The 22017-nt window shown below is 40.5% G+C and overlaps 1 protein-coding gene across 3 annotated transcripts in view; it reads left to right on the top strand.

Moving 5' to 3' along the window:
- Nucleotides 1-324: 324 nt before the first annotated feature.
- Nucleotides 325-22017, top strand: part of LOC136874068 (ras-related protein Rab-21) — a 133205-nt gene continuing 111512 nt past the window's right edge. For 2 of the 3 annotated variants that reach the window (XM_067147591.2, XM_067147589.2), the window contains exon 1: nucleotides 325-726. In XM_067147591.2, the coding sequence (XP_067003692.1) occupies nucleotides 684-726 (43 nt within the window). In that variant the 5' untranslated portion in view covers nucleotides 325-683. Of the gene's footprint in view, nucleotides 727-12258; nucleotides 12415-22017 lie in introns of all 3 variants that reach the window. The other variant, XM_068227648.1, reaches the window with a different exon arrangement.

A 22017-nucleotide genomic window follows, 5' to 3' on the forward strand; every position in this document is an offset into this window, starting at 1 on the left:
TTTTCTGGTGGGGTACATTTGCTATTCGCGTACAGCCTTCTTCCGTAACCCAATCCAGTACAAGTCTGGATATTCTTGTTGAAAATTCAACTGGATATGTATAAATATAAATAGTTGAAAAGTGAAGGACAAGTCATTGCCTTTTTGGCTTCCCCTTGTTTCCTGCAGCTATTCTTTGAACTTAGCTTCTGACCAGCTATATGCGAATATGTTGGCCTCGCGTGACGTCGTACTAACGTTGTTATTCCATGACTGCATACAAACTGACAAACGTAGTTTTCTTTGACATGTACACCTGGGACAAACTTGGTTTTTGAGCGGAGGCAGGGGTGTGGAAAGGGTTGGTCTTGGTTTGGTCCGGCGAGCGGACATGTGAGAGCTTTCTTGTGAAGAAAAAGAAAGAAAAAAATACTGAGCTTGAAGTTTTGTTATGTAACTGTCAACTTCAGGGACTGAAAACTGTATGCTTATTTCCAAGGCCGTACGAACCATCGGCATAATCTGTATTGGTTGTTTCTATGCATCTTCTTCTTGTGCCTAACCTTTTAATGTTTACTTTGTAGAATTCGTATTTATTTGACCTGTTAATAAGGTTATGTAAAATTCCACCGAATCGCGTCTTAAATATTATGACAGAGTATTTCTAGCACCTGTTTCTTTGGCTGAGTTAAATTCTTTTGAAAATGAAGACGATTGAAGCCAAAATTGTAGTCCTGGGATCACAAGGTACGTGTAGCGCTTGTATTTATTTAATTCTCTGCTTCAAATGTTGATTATATGTTAGTGATCGAACTTAATTTGGAAGGTTATGTGTGTCCCTGTATGTGATGTTTCCTTCATTTCTTAGTTGTATTGGCAATTACCACCGAAAACAAACTTTCTATCTTAATGCGTCATTAAGCAGATAGCGGAAAATTAAAAGATTTCAGTAATACATACGAAACAAAATTGCTTTTACGTCTCGGCTAAGTTTAATTTGGTTACGAGCATATGTTATTTAATAACTCTCTGTCATTTATATGCATATTGCTTATGGAGGTAATGAATGTTTAAATTCCGGTATATGACATCTTTGTACTGTATATCTACTGAAATTCTGCAATTTTCTTATCTCAAATACGGTAGCCTATATTGTTCGAGGCTATGCTAGACTTCAGTAGATTGCAGTGGGATATCAATATACGAATAGGTGTCTACACCTTACAAGTGGTAGACCTACTTGCATTTTTCGTCTTCCCCTTTATTTCATTTTAACACACAAACAATTAATACTTCTCCTTCACCAATATATTCCCACTACTCATATGTATTGCATTGTTCACACCACCTGGCCCACTCCATTCCTGAATGAAAGCCTTTTTTATTAACCCTCAACTGGCATTGTGGAGATTTTGGGTCATAAACATTGTGGCATCAAAACAAATACCACAAGAAATTTAATCACAAATACCGTACCTATTATTTCACTTTAATGAACCAAAATGAAGTCAAACTTAAGCCTTTCATTTTTCTGAAAGATATTTTAAGTTATGATAAAATACCTATCACATCCTATAAAAAGATTGAAGGTATCAAACTTCACTGGCATATCATTTTCACTAAAATACTATATTTAGTCTTTTCCACCCTCCTTGTACAGGTTGTCAGGTTGGATGTCCCTATTTCACACAATACTGATTTGTCTTTTTCTCAGCAGAACGGGGATACAGTAAACACCACTTCATTTTTGAAATGTCTTTGTTTACTAGTTTCTTTCAAATAATCTTTTTCAAAATTATTGAAGTTAGCAATTGTAGTCTTTGATTGAGGTAGGGTTCATTTAGTTGCCTGGTCACCGTTATCAAAAATTCTAAGTGGGTCTCAGACGTGTAGTTCTTGAGTGATGTTTGGATAATGAAAGTGTTGATCCCAGTAATATTCAGGATAGTAAAGAAAACTGCAAGAGATCATCTACATGTCGTACTTGCGGTCAAGGGTATCCACTCCTTCTTTGGTATTAAAAAAATAAGATTAAATTCTCTTGATGATATAGATGTTGATTCCCATAGGGAAATATTTGTTCCGAATGAGTAAATTTATAATACCAATATAAATGGTTCGTTATTGGACATCATAAATTTTCCAGCTAACTCATTCTTGGTTGCCAGCGTTTCACCCCCGTGTGCTAGGCTGGGCTCATCAGTTGGTACCTAGCACACCTACCAAGATGCTGGCTAGTGCATACCGTGGAGGCCACTGCGTAGGCTAATTGTAACCACCGGCAGTGCCAATGCACTATGAGAGACTTTGTCTCATTACCAAAAATTGATGCCTGCTTGGCCATCAGATGATGTAGATGTTGATTCCCATAGGGAATCTGAAATATTTCTTCCGAATGAGTAAATTTATAATACCAATATAAATGGTCCGTTATTGGACTTCACTACGGAATTTTCAGAAAGCCTGTCTTTGTGGTTTTCCTAACTGAAGTCGGCATAGGTCATTACAATGGCGACAGTAGGAATGTCGCGATTCAAAGCAGTGAGTTAGATGGAAAATTTATAATGTCCAATAACGGGCCATTTATATTGGTATTATAAATTTACTCATTCGGAAGAAATATTTCAGATTCCCTATGGGAATCAACATCTATATCATCTGATGCCCAAGCAGGCATCAATTTTTGGTAATGAGACAAAGTCTCTCATAGTGCATTGGCACTGCCGGTGGTTACGTTTAGCCTACGCAGTGGCCTCCACAGTATGCACTAGCCAGCGTCTTGGTAGGTGTGCTAGGTACCAACTGATGAGCCCAGCCTAGCACACGGGGGTGAAACGCTGGCAACCAAGAATGAGTTAGCTGGAAAATTTATAATGTCCAATAACGGACCATTTATATTGGTATTATTAAATTCTCTTTACTAGTGTCAGTCGACTGGTTGCAGCGGTGTATATTAGGCACTAATATCACAGCTTTTCCTTTTTTAGGAACGTTGGAAATTAGTGTCGGTTTTTTGTGAAGCTATATTATGTAGAGCCCACCTTACGAAGTCTACGATCCTTAGGTCAGGCACTGGCATACCATTCTGAGATGTAGAAGAAATGCCTGTCATGAACAAATCTACCAAACAGGCACTCCAAATGAAATGATAACCCTTATCAAACTTTTCTGTCAAACCTCATAACACAAGTGGTGTTGTGTGGTCTTAACGGGACTGTACAGTATTTAAAGAGAGCCGCTGAGAACTTCTAGCTAGGCCTATACAGCATTTTCACTCCAGTTATGGATTGGCCTTCAACTGAAGGAAAAGTACAGTGCAGAGCGAGGGCAAGAAAAGAATTTGGTCAGTGTGCTTGGAGTGTACAATTATACTCTTCTCCTCAAATACCTCACAACGCCATTTCAGGATATTATTAATAATATTATTATGTACTAGCTGATGTACCCGTGCTTCACTACGGAATTTTCAGAAAGACTGTCTTTGTGTTTTTCCCAGCTGAAGTCAGCATAGGTCATTACAATGACGACAGTAGGAATGTCGCGATTCAAAGCAAAGTTACCAGATAAAATACTAGATCAAATGAAAAAACACACATTTTCTCACTTTTAACGAACAGTACTACACTCACACTTAGTTTACAAAAGGAGTATATCTTTTACCCCACCTATTCAATACAATACAATTCAATACAGTAGGTGGGGTAAAAGATATACTCCTTTTGTAAACTAAGATCGCTATTTTCAATACGGAACAAAAATGAGAGTGATGGTTTGTAACAGTAGCCGACCACGCTGCCGAACTAGCAGTCCAAAGTTCCAGTGCTGGAATGACTAGGCCGCAGAGAGTCATGAACACTCCTCTGCCATTATTCCCTTAAATGTCCACACTGCTTATTCTAATCAGTGTCTCAGAGTAGGGATTGAATAGCTGGAATACTATAATGAACCAGTGTGTTACATACCATTAGCATCGGAACATTTATGAACTAGAGGAATGGCATGCTAAAGAAGAAAGAGATCTAACTCCCCAGCTATTTCCGCCAGTATCCAGGCAGGCTGTTATACTCGCTACGCAACAGTGACCTCATCTATCGGAGATGAGTGGCAGCAGAAGACACAAAGCACATCACAATAAACAGTGGTCAATGTAATGTTATTATGAGCTTTCTATATTGTAGGTCTTCACATTTAGTTTCCTGTGATATTTTCACTACCAATCTTATCATAGTCGGTACAGTAAAACTGAATAAGACATAAATGATCGGAAGTTATATGCTTTATAACTTCTGTTATGCGGTACTGTTGATAGGACCAATAACATAGGTAATAAAAATTAAATTTTAGGCACCTTCCCCTAAACTACCATTTTGACTAGGGTGAATAAAAGTATTTATAGCGTAGACTGTAGCATCTTATGCCCAGACTTTACATGCCGATTTTCATTAAATTCTGTTCACCTGTTTTCTCGTGACTTGGCGCTGATGTGGACTTAGGAACAAAAATCCAAATATCTCTGTTATCATAGCCGGTACGGTAAAAATGTATAAGACATAAATGATTAGAAATGTAATACTATATAACTTTAGTTAAAGTTATATAAAGTTATATAGTATTCATCGACAGTACCACTAAAAACATATATATATTTGAGAATTACATTTTAGGCCTTCCCCTAAACTACCATTTCACTCGGCGTGAATAAAATAGTTTATGGCCTACATTGTATTGACTTATTTCCTGACTTAACATAATTATTTTCATTAAATTCTCTTCAGCTGTTTTCTTGTGATGCACGTATACATACAGACACAGAAATTACAGAAAATTAAAAAGTGCATTTCCTTGTTGCCAGCCTCGTGGTGTAAGGATAGCGTGTGTTATGACCATACACGAATGACATTTATAATTAAACACGAACACCTTGCTTACACAAACACTGTATTGAAAAGTGTCTCGTGATACACTGACACAAAGCAACCTCTACAAAGAATAACACAGTTTCTATATAAATGCTGTGGTTAACATGCGCGCATTCTACTGGGATATAACAGTCTCCCACACTTAATTTTAAAGAAGAGAATTTGGTGATCATTTAAGTAACATAGTCCTTAAGGTACTGCGGCGAACGGCGTGTCCTATCTGGTCGGCAGGTTAGGTTTGGAGGTGGAGGTCCGTTTTCTTCTGCTTCAAGTCTTCGATTTTGCATGTCTTCTTCTGCCTCGAGTCCTTGATTACTCCCAGGGATTGGCTCATTCATCCAGTCAGTGAAGATGAAAGGTTGTTTATATTCAGGATGTTGTTCTTGTTGACTTGGGCCTAATTGCTGATCAGTGATTGTACCCGTCTTCTTCCGAACCTCCGTTCTAAGTATTTGGTCAATATGTCTTTTGAGGCTATAACCATCGTCTAGCTGAATCTGGTAATGTAAATGACCGAACTTTCCAATGACTACTCCATACTTCCATGACATTTTATTCCCTTCGTAGAATTTCACTTGGACTCTGTCGTTTTGAAAGTTTTCCTAGTCGCCAATTGTTATGACCATACACGACTGACATTTATAACTAAACACGAACACTTTGCTTACACAAACACTGTATTGAAAAGTGTCTCATGATACACTGACATAAAGCAACCTCTACAAAGAATAACACAGTTTCTATATAAATGCTGTGGTCGACATGCGCGCATTCTACTGGGATATAACAGCGTGCATGTCTCTTACCCGGAAGCCCCAGGTTCGATTTCCGGCCAGGTCAGGGATTTATACCTGGACCTGAGGGCTGGTTCGAGGTCCACTCAGCCTACATGATTAGAATTGAGGAGCTATCTGATAGTGAGATAGCGGCCCCGATCTCGAAAGCCAAGAAAAAAGGCAGAGAGGATTTGTCGTGCTGACCACATGACACCTCGTAATCTGCGGACCTTCGGGCTGAGCAGCGGTTGCTTGGTAGGCCAAGGCCCTCCAAGGGCTGTAGTGCCATGGGGGGCGGGGATGTGATTTCCTTGTTACTGGGGACACGACTGGTACAGAAATACCGTTATTTTAAAATTCTGATCAGTGTACAAACAAAACTCTTATTTTATATAGATATGATTTGGGAATCAGTTCATATAGTACAGGGCATTGTTGACAAAGGAGCATTTTGTCAGGTCACAAAGTTCAAATATATTTATTTAGAAAAATCTGTATTAACCTGCGGTTCTGAAACCTGGACTCTGCTGAGTGGTGGCGGTGGTGATTATTGTTTTAAGAGGAAGTACAACTAGGTAACCATCCTTCATATAACACTAATCAGAGGGAAAAAATGGTAGGGATCCGACACTTCCAAAAATGGTGTCGGTCAAAGAAAGACAAGGGTCACGGAGGGCGTGAAAATGAGACTCCCTAGGCCTCGAGTGCTCTAATACCGTCGAGGTCGGAAAAGAACAAGAATTAACCAAGGGAGGTCAGATAGGACAGATGAAAGTGAGGAGCCTGGCACAAGTAAGTGGAAAGCAATGCCAGGACTCAGTTAAGGGCCCCGTGGTCACCCACACACGCTCCCAAGTTAAGAGCCCCTAGGGATCCTTTAAGCTGACTCTTACGACAGGCAGGGGTTACCATGGGTGTTATTCTACTGCCCCCACCCACAGGAGGAGGACTCTGCTGAAGACAGAAGAGACTATATGCATTTGAAAAATTGTGTTGGTGTCAAAACTTATAATATTCTGGACCAGCTAGGTAACTAAAGAGAAAGTCCTGCAGAGAGTAGAAGAAATCCTCAGCTTGATATAAAACCATCAAGAAAAGACTATACAGATGTATTAGTTGCCTAAAACGGTCATTCATTATGGTGTACTGCCTTACTTGAAAGGAAAGTGAAAGGAAAAGTAAAGAGGATGGCATTAAAGGATGACTCTCTTACTGCCAAAATAAACAGTTGGCTCAGGAGAGAAAGTCCTTGTTGGACAGTCATGCTACCCACCAACTGTCAAGTTTAGGAGAAGTAGTGCTGTAGTCTCTCTCTAGTTAAATTTTATTTCTCTTTAAAGAAAACAAAATTCATGATACTAGACAGAAAGAAGCCTGAAGGTAGAAATTTTTTTAAGTAACACATCGATAGAACAAGTCACAGGATTCTCCTATTTTGGTAGTGTAATTACCTCTGATAACAGGTTCCTTTTGTAAATCACAAGAATAGTGGTAACAAAACAAGTCTTCCAAGATAAGAAAAGCTTATTTGTAAACAACCATCTCAGTTTGGAGACCAGAAAATCATTTCTCAAGACCTTTGTTTGGAGTGTGCTACTGTACAGATGTGAAGCCTGGACATAAGGGAAACAGGAAGAAATGAAACTTGAGGCTGCAGAAATGTGGTTTTGGAGAAGAATTACAAAAACAAGTTGGATAGATAAAAACAAATGACCTTGTTTTAAAGAAAGTTAAGGAGGATCAATTTTTATTAAATACGATAAAGAAGAGGAAAAGAAAACTCCTTTGACACATATCGAGACATGACTCTCTTCTCCAAACCATCATTGAAGGTAAAGTACTGGGAAAGAGACCCAAGGGTCGACCAAGGATGTACATCAGGAACTCCATCGGTGAACTGGCATGTGGTTCATATAGCAACATGAAGAGGCTAGCAGAAAATTGTCAGATGTGGCTACAGCGACAAGGCATTGCCTTTCGTAGATGATGATGATGATTTTAGTTAGCAGCTTTGGCTAGGGCAACATTCTAGGATTGCTATAAAAGTTACCAAACTAGGAAAGGTCAAAACTTATTAGGACCGAGCTCGATAGCTGCAGTCGCTTAAGTGCAGCCAGTATCCAGTATTCGGGAGATAGTAGGTTCGAACCCCACTGTTGGCAGCCCTGAAAATGGTTTTCCGTGGTTTCACATTTTCACACCAGGCAAATGCTGGGGCTGTACCTTAATTAAGGCCACGGCCGCTTCCTTCCCACTCCTACTCCTTTCCTGTCCCATCGTCGCCGTAAGACCTATCTGTGTCGGTGTGACGTAAAACAACTAGCAAAATATAAAAAAATTATTAGCAAATTGACATTAAAATGTGCAATGTTACCAGTTTATAGTCAAATGTATTCACTTCATGAGAGTGACAAATCACTAACTGAAAAACAAGAAGGCATTGGGACCGGATGGTATCTTCAATGAACACCTGAAAGCATCTACTAATGTACTACTTCCAGCTCTCACGCACGTGATGAATTTCTGTCTTAAAGAAGGAAACATCCCAGTAGCATGGAAGAAATCAACAGTAAGGATGCTCTACAAAGGGAAAGGTGACCCATGCGATTCTAACTCCTATCAAGAGATTGCTTTAGAGAATATCCACCCTCCTTAAATTACCAACAAAGTTGATGACAAAAAGGCTCACAGAAGAAATTGACAACAATTTTCCAGAGCAACACTTCGGCTTTAGGAAGGGAAGAAGCACAATCGAGGCTATCAAAAACCTTATTGACGACATTGAAGACATGATACGACTTCCCTGTAGAAATTCCATGCAGTATTCATAAACTTCACCAAAGCATTTGATGGACTAAACAGGATGATCATATCTTCCAAATGAGATCAGATGGTAGAGAGGAACAAGCAGCTCGTCCTGACTCACAACATGTTAAGGAACAACTTTGTTCGAATCACGGATAAGGTTTCAACATCACATGAAATTACGCAGACGAACAGAGTACTACAAGGAGACTTAGCCCTTTACTGTTCAACGTGGCAATGTATGATACCGTGCAGGCAATTAGGAAACAAACAAAGGACCTCGAGATATATGTATGTGCAGAGGACATGGTAGTAGGTTCACATGATTTATAGGAGCTGCAAAAAGGAATAAACGCTCTAGGAAGATGGGCAGATGAAAATGGACTTCAGATCAACGCAGGGAAGACTGAACACATGGTCTTCAGGAAGGGAGGACGTCTCTCCTCAGAAGAAAAAATATACTTCAAGGAAGGACTACTACAAACCGTAAACAGTTTCAAATACACTGACTGACAGTGACAATGCAACACCAAGGAGGAGTGGTTCGAAAGGGATGAAAGTTGGGGAAAAAACAGAGACGGCACGGACGAATAATTGATGTTTATTTCAAACCGATATGCAGGTTACACAATGCGCACGGCATCGACTCAGTAGGATGTAGGACCACCGCGAGCGGCGATGCACGCAGAAACACGTCGAGATACAGAGTCAGTAAGAGTGCGGATGGTGTCCTGAGGGACGGTTCTCCATTCTCTGTCAACCATTTGCCACAGTTGGTCGTCCGTACGAGGCTGGGGCAGAGTTTGCAAACGGCGTCCAATGAGATCCCACACGTGTTCGATTGGTGAGAGATCCGGAGAGTACGCTGGCCACGGAAGCATCTGTACACCTCGTAGAGCCTGTTGGGAGATGCGAGCAGTGTGTGGGCGGGCATTATCCTGCTGAAACAGAGCATTGGGCAGCCCCTGAAGGTACGGGAGTGCCACCGGCCGCAGCACATGCTGCACGTAGCGGTGGGCATTTAACGTGCCTTGAATACGCACTAGAGGTGACGTGGAATCATACGCAATAGCGCCCCAAACCATGATGCCGCGTTGTTTAGCGGTAGGGCGCTCCACAGTTACTGCCGGATTTGACCTTTCTCCACGCCGACGCCACACTCGTCTGCGGTGACTATCACTGACAGAACAGAAGCGTGACTCATCAGAGAACACGACGTTCCGCCATTCCCTCATCCAAGTCGCTCTAGCCCGGCACCATGCCAGGCGTGCACGTCTATGCTGTGGAGTCAATGGTAGTCTTCTGAGCGGACGCCGGGAGTGCAGGCCTCCTTCAACCAATCGACGGGAAATTGTTCTGGTCGATATTGGAACAGCCAGGGTGTCTTGCACATGCTGAAGAATGGCGGTTGACGTGGCGTGCGGGGCTGCCACCGCTTGGCGGCGGATGCGCCGATCCTCGCGTGCTGACGTCACTCGGGCTGCGCCTGGACCCCTCGCACGTGCCACATGTCCCTGCGCCAACCATCTTCGCCACAGGCGCTGCACCGTGGACACATCCCTATGGGTATCGACTGCGATTTGACGAAGCGACCAACCTGCCCTTCTCAGCCCGATCACCATACCCCTCGTAAAGTCGTCTGTCTGCTGGAAATGCCTCCGTTGACGGCGGCCTGGCATTCTTAGCTATACACGTGTCCTGTGGCACACGACAACACGTTCTACAATGACTGTCGGCTGAGAAATCACGGTACGAAGTGGGCCATTCGCCAACGCCGTGTCCCATTTATCGTTTGCTACGTGCGCAGCACAGCGGCGCATTTCACATCATGAGCATACCTCAGTGACGTCAGTCTACCCTGCAATTGGCATAAAGTTCTGACCACTCCTTCTTGGTGTTGCATTTGCTCTGTCAGTCAGTGTATTTGGACCTAACATAGCAGACAACAGCGCACTCATTCAGGATTCACACGGCACAAAGAGCAGCAGCAGCAGCAGCTACTAAAGCTATATACATATATATCTCTCTGAAATCCGCCATGGCCCTTTTCGAAATGAAAATAATCCCTATCCTTACTTACGGGATACAGTTAACCTGGAAAGTCTAAGCACTAGGGACCTCATCTGTTTGGAAAACGTCAAAGCCCGCTTCCTGAAGGCTGCTCTCGGGGTATCTAAATGTACAAAGTCGAGACTAGTTTACGAGCTCGCGGGAGAAAGATTTTCAATGGAAGACCTGCGAATGAAATTCGACCTGCCCTCTAGATACGAATGGAGTAAGTTGATGGAAGACAAGGAGAGTAAAAGAAATGGAATCTGGGCTGAATTCTATAGAACTGAGGCAATGCTGCACAGATCATGGACAGGTAGAAATCAAGACCTCCGCCACTTCGTGAACTCTATGGCAATACACGGCTACTACCATAAACTATGAAAATTGAAACTCTTTCACGACCCAGGACAAGATTGTGTATGTGATAAATACTGTGGCCAATATCATGTAGTGATATGTGAAAAGCGTTTTGAAATCAATCATAGACTACTGCACAAAACTGCAGTCAAATGACTAACTTTTGCATAATTTGTGCGCATTTCTACTTTATTAAATCACTTTATCATATTTCTGTCTCTTATTAACTGCCGGCCTGAGGTCTAGAGGTAGCGTGCCTACTCCTCACCCGAAAGCCCCAGGTTCGATTCCCGGCCATGTCAGGGATTTTTACTTGGGCCTGAGGATTGGTTCATGGTCCACTCAGCGTATGCGATTACATTTGAGGAGCTATGTGACTGTGAGATGCTGACACCGGTTTAGAAAACCAAGAATAACGGTTGAGTGGATTCGTCGTGACCCTGCGTCACCTCATAATCTGCAGGCTTTCGGACTGAGCAGAGGTCGCTTGGTAGGCCAAGGCCCATCAGGACTGTAGCGCCATGGAGTTTGTCTTTTGGTAGTGTTAATCATTGCTAGAGACTATATCAGACATACAGAATTCAATGAGAGACTTAGCCTTTTGCATTTAACAATGTGATATCAATCACAATGATTATCGCAGAGTTCACACAAGCACATTACTTGGGTCGTGAAAAGACTTCAACTTGCAAACCCTGTGATGGAATCTGTGTACAGCCATCGAGGTCACAGTGTCGCAGCGCCTGGTTTGTATCCGCCCAAGTCTTGTTCACCATGGCGTCAGTGGAGTAAAACTCTAACCAGATTTCTTTCTTCTTCTTTTCCCTCTCCTCCAGTAACCTCTTCCAGCTGTCAGTTGATGGTAATGAGAACTTTAGTCTCAGCGTCTCAGAAACTGTTCTTTGGCAAGTTCGTAGATGAGCCTTGATCTTGTGCATTTAGATGCGCCCAATGTTGTCTTTAGGTAGCGAGATTTGACCTTTTCTAACTTCCTAAGATCGTTCTTTGTCACCTTGTGCCAAATAATCTCTATACCATAAGTTAGGATAAGAATTATTTTTGCACCAAATAGCGTCATAGCAGTCTTCAAAGATAATCTAGTAAGAAATTTAATGTCTTATATTGCTTTTATTGCCGTTATTGCTCTTAGTCTTATGTGTATTCTATAAGAATGTACTCTCGTCTGAAGGGTTACGCCAAGGTATTTGAAGATATTTACAACTCTTAATGACTCATGCTTAAGTCAGTACATCTTGAGGGGAAGCCCACCCTCCTCCTAAAGATCATGTGTTCACTCTTTCTTTTGTTGACTTCTAGTTGATTAGATATTGTCCAGACCTCCAGAGTGTTTAATGCTTTCTGTATTTCAGCGGTCTTATTGCTTGAACGTCATAAGTGGCGACGATAAACAACATAGGGCTGAGAGGGTCATCTTGCAGCATGCTATTAGTCTGAGTAATCCCCTTTGAAGTTGTTATATTGTCTGATATTATGACTGTGTTTCTCCTCAGCATGTTATGAACCAGGTTAGTGAGAACTTTACTTTCCTCAACTAGTGTATAAAGTTTAGAAGAGATGATGCTCCGGTTTACAGTGTCAAATGCCTTAGTGAACACGGCATGAAATTTTCCCTTTGGAAGCCTGAGAGAATTTTCTATGTCATCTAGTAAATTACTTATTGCCTTTGTAGAATTCCACCTCTTCTAAATCCAAACTGTTCTTCTGGAATTTTCTTGCCTATTTCCTTGTTTAGTTTTTGCATTACAAATTTTGATATAGATGCTGATTCCCATAGGGAACCTGAAATGTTTGTCCTAAATGAGTAAATTTATAATACCAATTTAAATGGTCTATTGTTGGATATTATAAATTTGCCAGCGTTTTGCCCCCATGTGCTAAGTTGGGCTCATCAGTTGGTACATAGCACACCCACCAAGACACATGGCTAGTGCATACTGTGTAGGCTACTTGGAGCCACTGGCAGTGCCAATGCACTATGAGAGACTTTGTCTCATTACCAAAAATTGATGCCTGCTTGGCCATCAGATGATGTTGATTCCCATAGGGAACCTGAAATATTTGTCCCGAATGAGTAAATTTATAATACCAATTTAAATGGTCCGTTATTGGACATTATAAATTTTCCAGCTAACTCATTCCTGGTTGCCAGCGTTTCGCCCCTGTGTGCTAAGTTAAGCTCATCAGTTGGTACATAGCACACCCACCAAGACACATGGCTAGTGCATATCGTGGAGGCCACTGCGTTGGCACTGCCGGTGGCTCCAAGTAGCCTATGCAGTGGCCGTGAGTTAGCTGGAAAATTAATAATGTCCAATAACGGACCATTTAAATAGGTATTAAGAGTTTTGTTTACAACTTCAATAGGTTGTTCTCCAAAGTGATCCCCTGTAAGAGTTAGGATCATGTAAATCGCCTTCCACTTTGTAGAGCATCTTTATTATGGAAGTTTTCCACACGACCGGTATGTCGGTGCAATAATTGATAAACATTACTCATCATGACAATCACAACACCAATACTGCCGTTTCCCCCCCCCTTTGACAAGAATAAGAAAAAACAGCTGTCTTAAGGTTTATTGCTGTGAATTCTCGTGCCGCTTATTTTTGTGGACATTACAGCTTGTCTACAACATTTAGTCACTTCTAAGTCAGGTCATAATGGCTCTTTCACCTCAAAACTCAGCAAGGGCCATAGTATTAGTGGAGAATGGACGCAGTATATGTACGCATACGCTATGTAGCTGATGTTATAGGTACCTCTTGTTTTAACGTGTACAAAACTACTTAAAGGTACAGAGAGGACAATACCTACACCAGTGAGCCTGGTTCTGGTCGTAGAAGCACCACTGGGTGCGATTATTGCTTTCTCGTAATGCAAGTTCATCATGATCGACGCACAACAGCTCTGCCATACTAAGCAAAAAAAAAAAAACACGTAACTCCACATTTTGAAAGAAATGAGGTTTTTGGGCCTACTGAATCTTGCTGTTACATCACAACCAATCTGTGCATATGCAAATAATGGCTTAAATGGCATATTTTCTTCCCAAATTCATAATTTTTTGAAAAGCATAAGTCCCAAATTGATGGCAACCGGTGGCAGATAAGCAGTAAATCCACATAAGCCAAAATACCGTAAGTACACCAGTTGCCTGGAGATACGATTTCTTCGCTTCCTATCCAACTAGAATCGGCCGTCCACCATGTATCCAGTACGAGAAAAAAAAGCGTGGTAACTCTCACTGACAATTAAATTCTTACATTCTTGAGATAAACTCATTATAAGCTTTATCATTGTAACACTATAACAGGGACTAAATCGATATAAAAGTGTATTATATCAACTAACAGGAGAGAGAGAGATATTTCTGCATAGATTCATCAATATTTGCCTGACGTGCAGCACTAATTAGCTGAAAGTAAGCATAGTTTTTCTACAGCATTCATAATTGATAAATAGCTGATTACTGCTGCTGAGTACTGTATTTAAACATGTGAGAAAGCAGAATAAAGTACAATTCTTTGTTATTATAAGGCGTATCTTTTACTATCTTAATGCTTTAACTTGACAAACTATTCTTTTATAGGTTAATAGAAATATGTCTGGAACACCTTGTTTGTGGTGGTTAGTTGAGGGAAATAGCAGAGGGGCTAGATGTTGGCCATGGTTCAACATAATGAAGACTTCAATCCTTTAAGGAGTAATTCTGGTAATCTGGGCAAGATCAGCCCACTCAGAACAATACTGACATTGCAAAGTATAATCAGAATGAACATTCCCCGGCACATAGTATTAGTATGCTTGAAACTGCCACACTGGTAAGGGACTCACTTTATGATATTGGTGACCTAGATTCCAATCTGGAAGAAACTACCTTTAGTGGAAACCAGAGTGATCATGCCGTTCAGCTTTGTGAAATGAATGAAGTCAGTGATTCTCCAAGTTTATATCCAGAGCATAGAACTGAATTTTCAGGAGCATTATATAACCCTGATCCATTAGGGGTTTCGCAGTCATCAGGAGTATACTCACTTCCTTAATATGTGACTTGGATCATCCACAGACATCAGGGGGTACATAAACAGCAGAAAACATATTGTCACACATCAGCAAAGAGCCTGCTTCAGCTCGTGTATGAACAGATTTACGGCTGACAAAATCAGGCAAATAGCGTCAGCGAAAGCTATTTACATAAGTGTACCTGAGAGAAAGTTCAAACGGCAGCAGGATATTCAAGGAAAGCATGTTTCGAAATCGACCTGTGGAACTAGTCGAAAAAAGTGTAGTGAGATATTGTTATATTCAAAGGGGTATAAATGAAGAGTTTTGGAATCTTAGCAAAACTGAGAAGGAAGTTTTCATTTTAAGCTACACTGTTTGTCAACCTGTTAAACAGAGACAAAGTGAAGAAGATTCTCACAGAAATATGTCCTTGTATTACTTTCTGAAAAATGACGATGGCGAGAGAGCTTCGATATGCAAAGTTTTTTCTTAACTACCCTAGGTTTTTCTAAAAATATGATACTTTTGTACTGACTGTTTGTAGGGAAGCTAAAGGTATTTCTTCAGTCTCCCCTGCGTCTACATCAAAAACTAAAAGAATCAAAAGTGTTGACCATGATCTCCTGCTGTAAATAATATTTCATCAGTCTTGGGACTAGTTTCAGCCACTTAGTGGCTATCTTCATCCAAATAATATTAAACAGATTATGTGATAACTAAAACATGTGTATACCGAGCTCGATAGCTGCAGTCGCTTAAGTGCGGCCAGTATCCAGTAATCGGGAGATAGTGGGTTCGAGCCCCACTGTCGGCAGCCCTGAAGATGGTTTTCCGTGCTTTCCCATTTTCACACCAGGCAAATGCCGGGGCTGTACCTTAAGGCCACGGCTGCTTCCTTCCACTTCCTCGGCCTTTCCTATCCCATCATCGCAATAAGACATATCTGTGTCGGTGCGACGTAAAGCAAGAAAAAAAAGAAGCAAAACATATGTATAATGTTGCAGAACTAAAACCTGTATACCAGACAGAGACAATGTTGCAGGAATAATTATAACATTAAAATACATATAGTAACAAAAATATGGCCACTAAATAGCTAAAACTACTCCCAAGACTGATGTAATATTATTTAAAGTTAAAAACTTCATGATTGTTCCGTATTGAATAGAGAAATAAGAAGATGTACAATATTATAGGGAAGGATCCACCTTTCAATACTCCGTAGTAAAAAGTAGTTACAACCTGTTTATTGGGACCGGTTTCAACACATTTCAAGTGTCATCATCAGCCAATTAGCGAAGATCTTAAAACAACTAATATATTGAACACAGGCAAAATATTAACATTGTATCATATTGTAGCAATTCAGTTAATGTTCAAAACAAAACACAATAATCATGTAATATTATTTACTTGATATGTTGTATTGAAAAGATGGACCTTCTTGTCAATTTATTTCTTATATATGCTGATCTGAACGAAATTAAGAATATGTGAGATAGTAGCTTCTTTCTGAAAATTGTATTGGCTGTTCAAGGAGTAGTTACTCTAATGACACCTTTGCAGTATTCCACTTACTGCTAGGCTGAGTGGCTCACATGGTTGAGGCGCTGGCCTTCTGACCCCAGCTTGGCAGGTTCAATCCTGTCTCAGTCCGGTGGTATTTGAAGGTGCTGAAATACGTTAACCTCATGTAGGTAGATTTACTGGCACGTAAAATAACTCCTGCGGGACTAAATTCCAGCACCTCGGCGTCTCTGAAAACCGTAAAAATTAGTAAGTGGGACGTAAAGCAAACAAATTTATTATTGTATTCCACTTACCAAAGAGTAGAAGAGCACAGAACTCTAAATCAGATCATGGTGTTATTTTCTGTAAGGACCTGATTCTGAACACGACAATAAGTTGCTTGAGGGTATGAAGAACCATCACTTCACAGACGTCTGACACATTGTGTAAAGTAAACTCTAAGGATGTTGCCACAGGTGCTTTCATAATTTCTTTCAAGGTGTCGGTTCTCCCTGAGAACGTCAGTGTGACATATTGTGCTATAGATGTCAGAGGTTCGGGCACATAATACTCCGTTGCTCGAACAAGTCTGTATGTGCATGTAAATTGCAGCAAGGAATATCATGGCATGGAGGAGTACACACCTCCTAAGCAGTGCATAAACTGCTTCGGTCTTCTTTCTTCTTAGGATAGAAATTATCCTGTTTACCTGAGGGAGAAAGAGATCCAGGAGATCTGGTAGGAATTTCCTACCAGGACGTGCATAAATTTCTATAGGCTCCGTGCGCTGATGGAAGAAATGCACTGCTGCGCTGCGAGTGGTGAACATTGTAAGTTAATGCGCACACATATCCGCTGTCGTCTCACCGCATTCAGTGTGTTTTATGCAACAATTGGCCACATTATTCCAAACTTGAAGAAAGCGGCCATGTAATAAATTTACAAGAAAAACAGTTCGCAGGAAATAACAACAGAGCAATAACTGCAAATGTCATCAAAAAAGAAACATTGCTACACTAGATATCCTACCATTTCCCGATAGAGGCAACATAGTGATTTGTGTGTTAGTAGTGGTGATAATGAGATTAGTGTTCATATACACATTCAACAATGCTGCCTTCAGAAAAATATCCTCAGCGTAGGTTAATGCTGCTAGGGCGGCGATTAATTTTAATTAATTATAAACATAACCATGTTTTTAAGGAAGGCCTTGGTAACAACCGTTATTATTTCATGAAGGCGAATAACAGTTTCCATGAAATGTAGGCATATTTCAGCTGTTGTTTATGCAGTTTGCTCAGAACATGTCACCTCGCATACTGATCGACCGTGTGAATGGTCTCGACCAAGCATCTCAAACGTAGGGAAAGAGAACTATAACAGGGGGAAGAGAGTGGAGGCACTTTTTTAGATAAAAAGGCTCAGGCTTGATGTTGGACCTATTGAAATTCCTGATATTGAAACTGCTTGTACACTATCAAAAATTATGCATGAGAAGAAAAGTTGAGAATCACTTAAAGTTGCCAATAAGTGATTATTTATATTGTATGTCTGTATTTATAATATGATCAAGTCCACCTCTGTAATATAGCAATTGGCGCTACTAGCTACCTTCCTCGGGGGCCCGGACTTGAATCCTGACACTGCCAGAAACCTTAGAATGGCACGAGGTTTGGTATGTGGTTAAAACAGTGCATGCAGCTCATTTCCATTAGGGGTGTGCTTGAAAAGAAATGCACCACCTCGGGACGAGGACATGAAAGTACGGATGTAAAATACAATGCTGCCTTCAGAAAAATATCCTTGGTCTATTTCTAATATGATATCATGTCAGCGTACGTTAATGCTGTTAGGGCGGCAATTAATTTTAAACATAACCATGTTTTTAAGGAAGGCCTTGGTAACAATCGTTATTATTTCATGAAGGCGAAAAACAGTTTCCATGAAACGTAGGCATATTTCAGCTGTTGTTTATGACATTGCATAATTGAGGCCTATTTGTGCAATTATATTTTTGCCTTTCCAAATCCATTTCGTTACGTTGTAACGGAATACAATAAAATTTCACTTTGTTCTGTATTATTATTTTACTTGCTATGATTAATACTATGGCCAAACAATACAATGTGTATCTATTATGATGTGTGTGCACTGAAAAAGGTGGCCTAATGCAGCTTGCTTAGCAAATATAACATTTGCTATAATAATTTGTTTCTAATTGTTATCCTATTTGTAAAATGGCTAATATACATCTTGTAGTGTTATTTTGTATTACCGGTAATAAAAATGTTTAAATCCTGAATTACTTCTTGCGATTTACTGCTGTGATCCACTGTCTTTTCAAATGCATTTCATGACGTTGAGAAGAAAACTTATTTTTGCTAGTGGCTTTACGTCGCTCCAACACAGATAGGTCTTGTGGCAACGACGGGATAGGAAAGGCCTAGGAGTTGGAAGGAAGTGGCCGTAGCCTTAATTAAGGTACAGCCCCAGCATTTGCCTGGTGTGAAAATGGGAAACCACGGAAAACCATCTTCAGGGCTGCTGACAGTGGGATTCGAACCCACTATCTCCCGGATACAAGTTCATAGCCGCATGCCCCTGAGCGCACGGCCAACTTGCCCGGTAAGAAAACCTTTGTATCGCAGTATCTATTAATGGAGCCAACAACAGGCATATAGTTCTGCCCGAACGTTATGGCAGTAAAAAATAATCATATGAAGACAGCATTGTTAAATGATTATTCTTCTTCTGATTCTCCTTAATTTATGTATTGCGTTCCGCTTTCGCGTTATACTCAGCCATTAGTCATTTTATGGAGTAAAGCCAAAACTATGAAGAATGATATATTATTCTAAAAGCGGGGAAGATAAGAAATTAGCTGAAAAAACATATATACTGTGTCAAAAACAAAGCAAAACTTGGGATAGAGAATGTACAGGGACAAAGGTTCTACTCTTCACGCCAGTGTGATACATTATGGTGGCTATCTACATCACATACATGACCAGATCTAACACACAGGGAATGTGGTCTTAAATTCTAATAATGGCTTTAGACAAAAACATAGAAAGGGATTCAGTGATAGAAGGTGACTGTAATGTGATTGAATATATGTAAACATCGCACATATTCCTGCTTCCTGTGGTCAGCTGTTGATGAAGGTGCCCCTAAGTAGTTCTCGTAATGTTCACCCGCAGCAACACATTTGTCTAAATAAATATCACTCAAGGTATGTCCACTTCTTGATTGTGAAACCACTTTGTCACAGAGTCTATTCCTTACAACACACAATTCCCACTCAGTTCACTTAACGACTATACAATGGTACACAATTATACACAACACTGCAACACAATTAAGGAAAGCAGTCTGAAGCAATTTACTGTTGAAAATGACAAATACAGATGTAAACCAAATCCTCAACTCACTCACTGTAACGCTCACTGGCCTCTCTGGCTGTCGCTCAATATATATACCATTTGATAGCTAGTCTAGAAGTTTCTACCTCTGGAAAGGTTCTTACAGTGGAACACGCCCCAACAACTGTCGACTGGCCAGTTGGGTGAAGTAGAAAAACTTGAATGTTTGATTACAGTTTACACTTGTATCTGGATATTAAAACATCATGGTAGGTTTCCAGAAACCTCCATATGTATCAAAATTATAGCGGGATACACCTAATACACAAATATTACAGATTTGTCCACAGTTTTTGACTGCACAGATTTTGAGATTATATGTAGGCCTATTCACAATTCGTATTTGAGGTTACACAAATTTACAATACATATTTACAGGGAATAGTCGTACTTAACATTTCAATCAATCAATATTGATCTGCAAACATAATAACATAATCCAGCGTGATTTTTGCAGCAAAGCATATGATAAGTGATTTTAACTAAATAAGATATCAGAAATGTCATTGCTTCTTTTGCAACACATCTAGTTCTTGTGTTAATTGCCATTTACTGTCTGAAAATATGTCATTGCAGCTCAGTACTGCTTTGTGTCCGACTCGTTGGCTGAATGGTCAGCGTAGTGGCCTTTGGTTCAGAGGGTTCTGGGTTCAATTCCTGGCCGGGTCGAGGATTTTAACCTTCATTGGTTAATTCCAGTGTCTCTTAAGATTATCTGTAATGGAGTAAAAATAAATTTTAATTAACAATTTAGAGCACGCGTTGTGACAAAATGTATTAAACTTAAAACCTTATAACTGTAAAATGGCTTACTTGTTCAGTTCATACTAGGTGGACTTGTCTGTTCCGGCAGCGCGTGTCTTATTAACCTTTCTACTCCTGGTGTTGTATTGGTGCAGTAATGGAGGGGTGGGGCATGGAGGGAGAGTGGGGTTAGGCTGGTGTATGGGTTCAGGTTAAGTGTAGGATGGTGTACATATATGAATAGTAACACAGTAAAGGTTTCCACCTATTCAGTACTAATATGTATTTACAATGTTATAAATTACATGGAACTAGTTTCGACCCACCTAGGGGTCATCATCAGCCATATTAAAGCATACATAAGTTTTTGTCGAATCCTAAAACATGTTATTTTTAACTGTAATAATCGTATGGATTTATAATTTATAAAGTGAAGTGTGGTAATGAGATGAGAAATGTTAGTATGGTACAGGTGAGTAGTAAATAATAATATATATACAAACAAGTTTGGAACAAAGTACAAGTGGGGTGCTTAGAGTTGTAAAAATATAACCTCGTGGATGTCAGTAGTCCTCGTACTAAAGAATCAATGTAAAATAACATATATACAAGTATCTACAAAGTCTGGAGAGTAAAGAGTGATACTCTTTTGATGTCGAGTCGGCTTGACACTGATCACTTAAGCGGAGAAATTAGGCATTTGGTGTATTAAAGCTGTGTTGATCGGTTGCATTGTTGATGGTTGGATGTGAAGTTATTTTTGAATTTCTGGTTGAGAAGAAGGTGGAAACTGCGCGTGGATATATTGATTCTCAGTTCTTAGCTGAAGCCAAATTGGACCTGTTTAAATGGAGAAAGTCAGTAAAAACAAAAAATGGAGATAGGTAAAGGTTAACATAAAGTGAAAGGACGCTTACCTCGCGCTGCGGTGTGTAGTATAGCTGATGGTGTGCGATTGGTGGCGGGGAGAGAAGTGTGGGCAGAGAGGAGGGCAGGCGCGTGCGGAAATTCATAACCCTTGATGGTGTACATATGACGAAGCGCACTATTTTCACTTCGATACCACATTATTCCACCTACCACGTCCTTTGTAAAGGCTGTTAAAGTGCCTCAGCAACACGGCCATTTGTAATAAACCAGTCCTGAAACCTGTGTCACGGGCCAGAGTTGTTCGAAAGAAGAACCCCGCTAAGAGCCAACGCCTAATGGTGAGGATGGCCCCACTTTCAACCAAAAAGAAGCCTGCACCAGCTAAGACTGCTCATCATGTAGGAAGACCAAGTCTCCCTCCCCTAAGAGGTTGGCAAAAGCAGCTCTTAAGCTGGCGGAGAGGGCTTTGTCGACCATTACTAGGATTGTCTTCCCAGCCCATCTAAACTGGAGAAGAAAGGACCAATCCCTTACCCCTCTTATCAAGGAGAAACCATGCCT

Source organism: Anabrus simplex, chromosome 5, assembly GCF_040414725.1.
Source record: "Anabrus simplex isolate iqAnaSimp1 chromosome 5, ASM4041472v1, whole genome shotgun sequence".
NCBI lineage: Eukaryota > Metazoa > Arthropoda > Insecta > Orthoptera > Tettigoniidae > Anabrus > Anabrus simplex.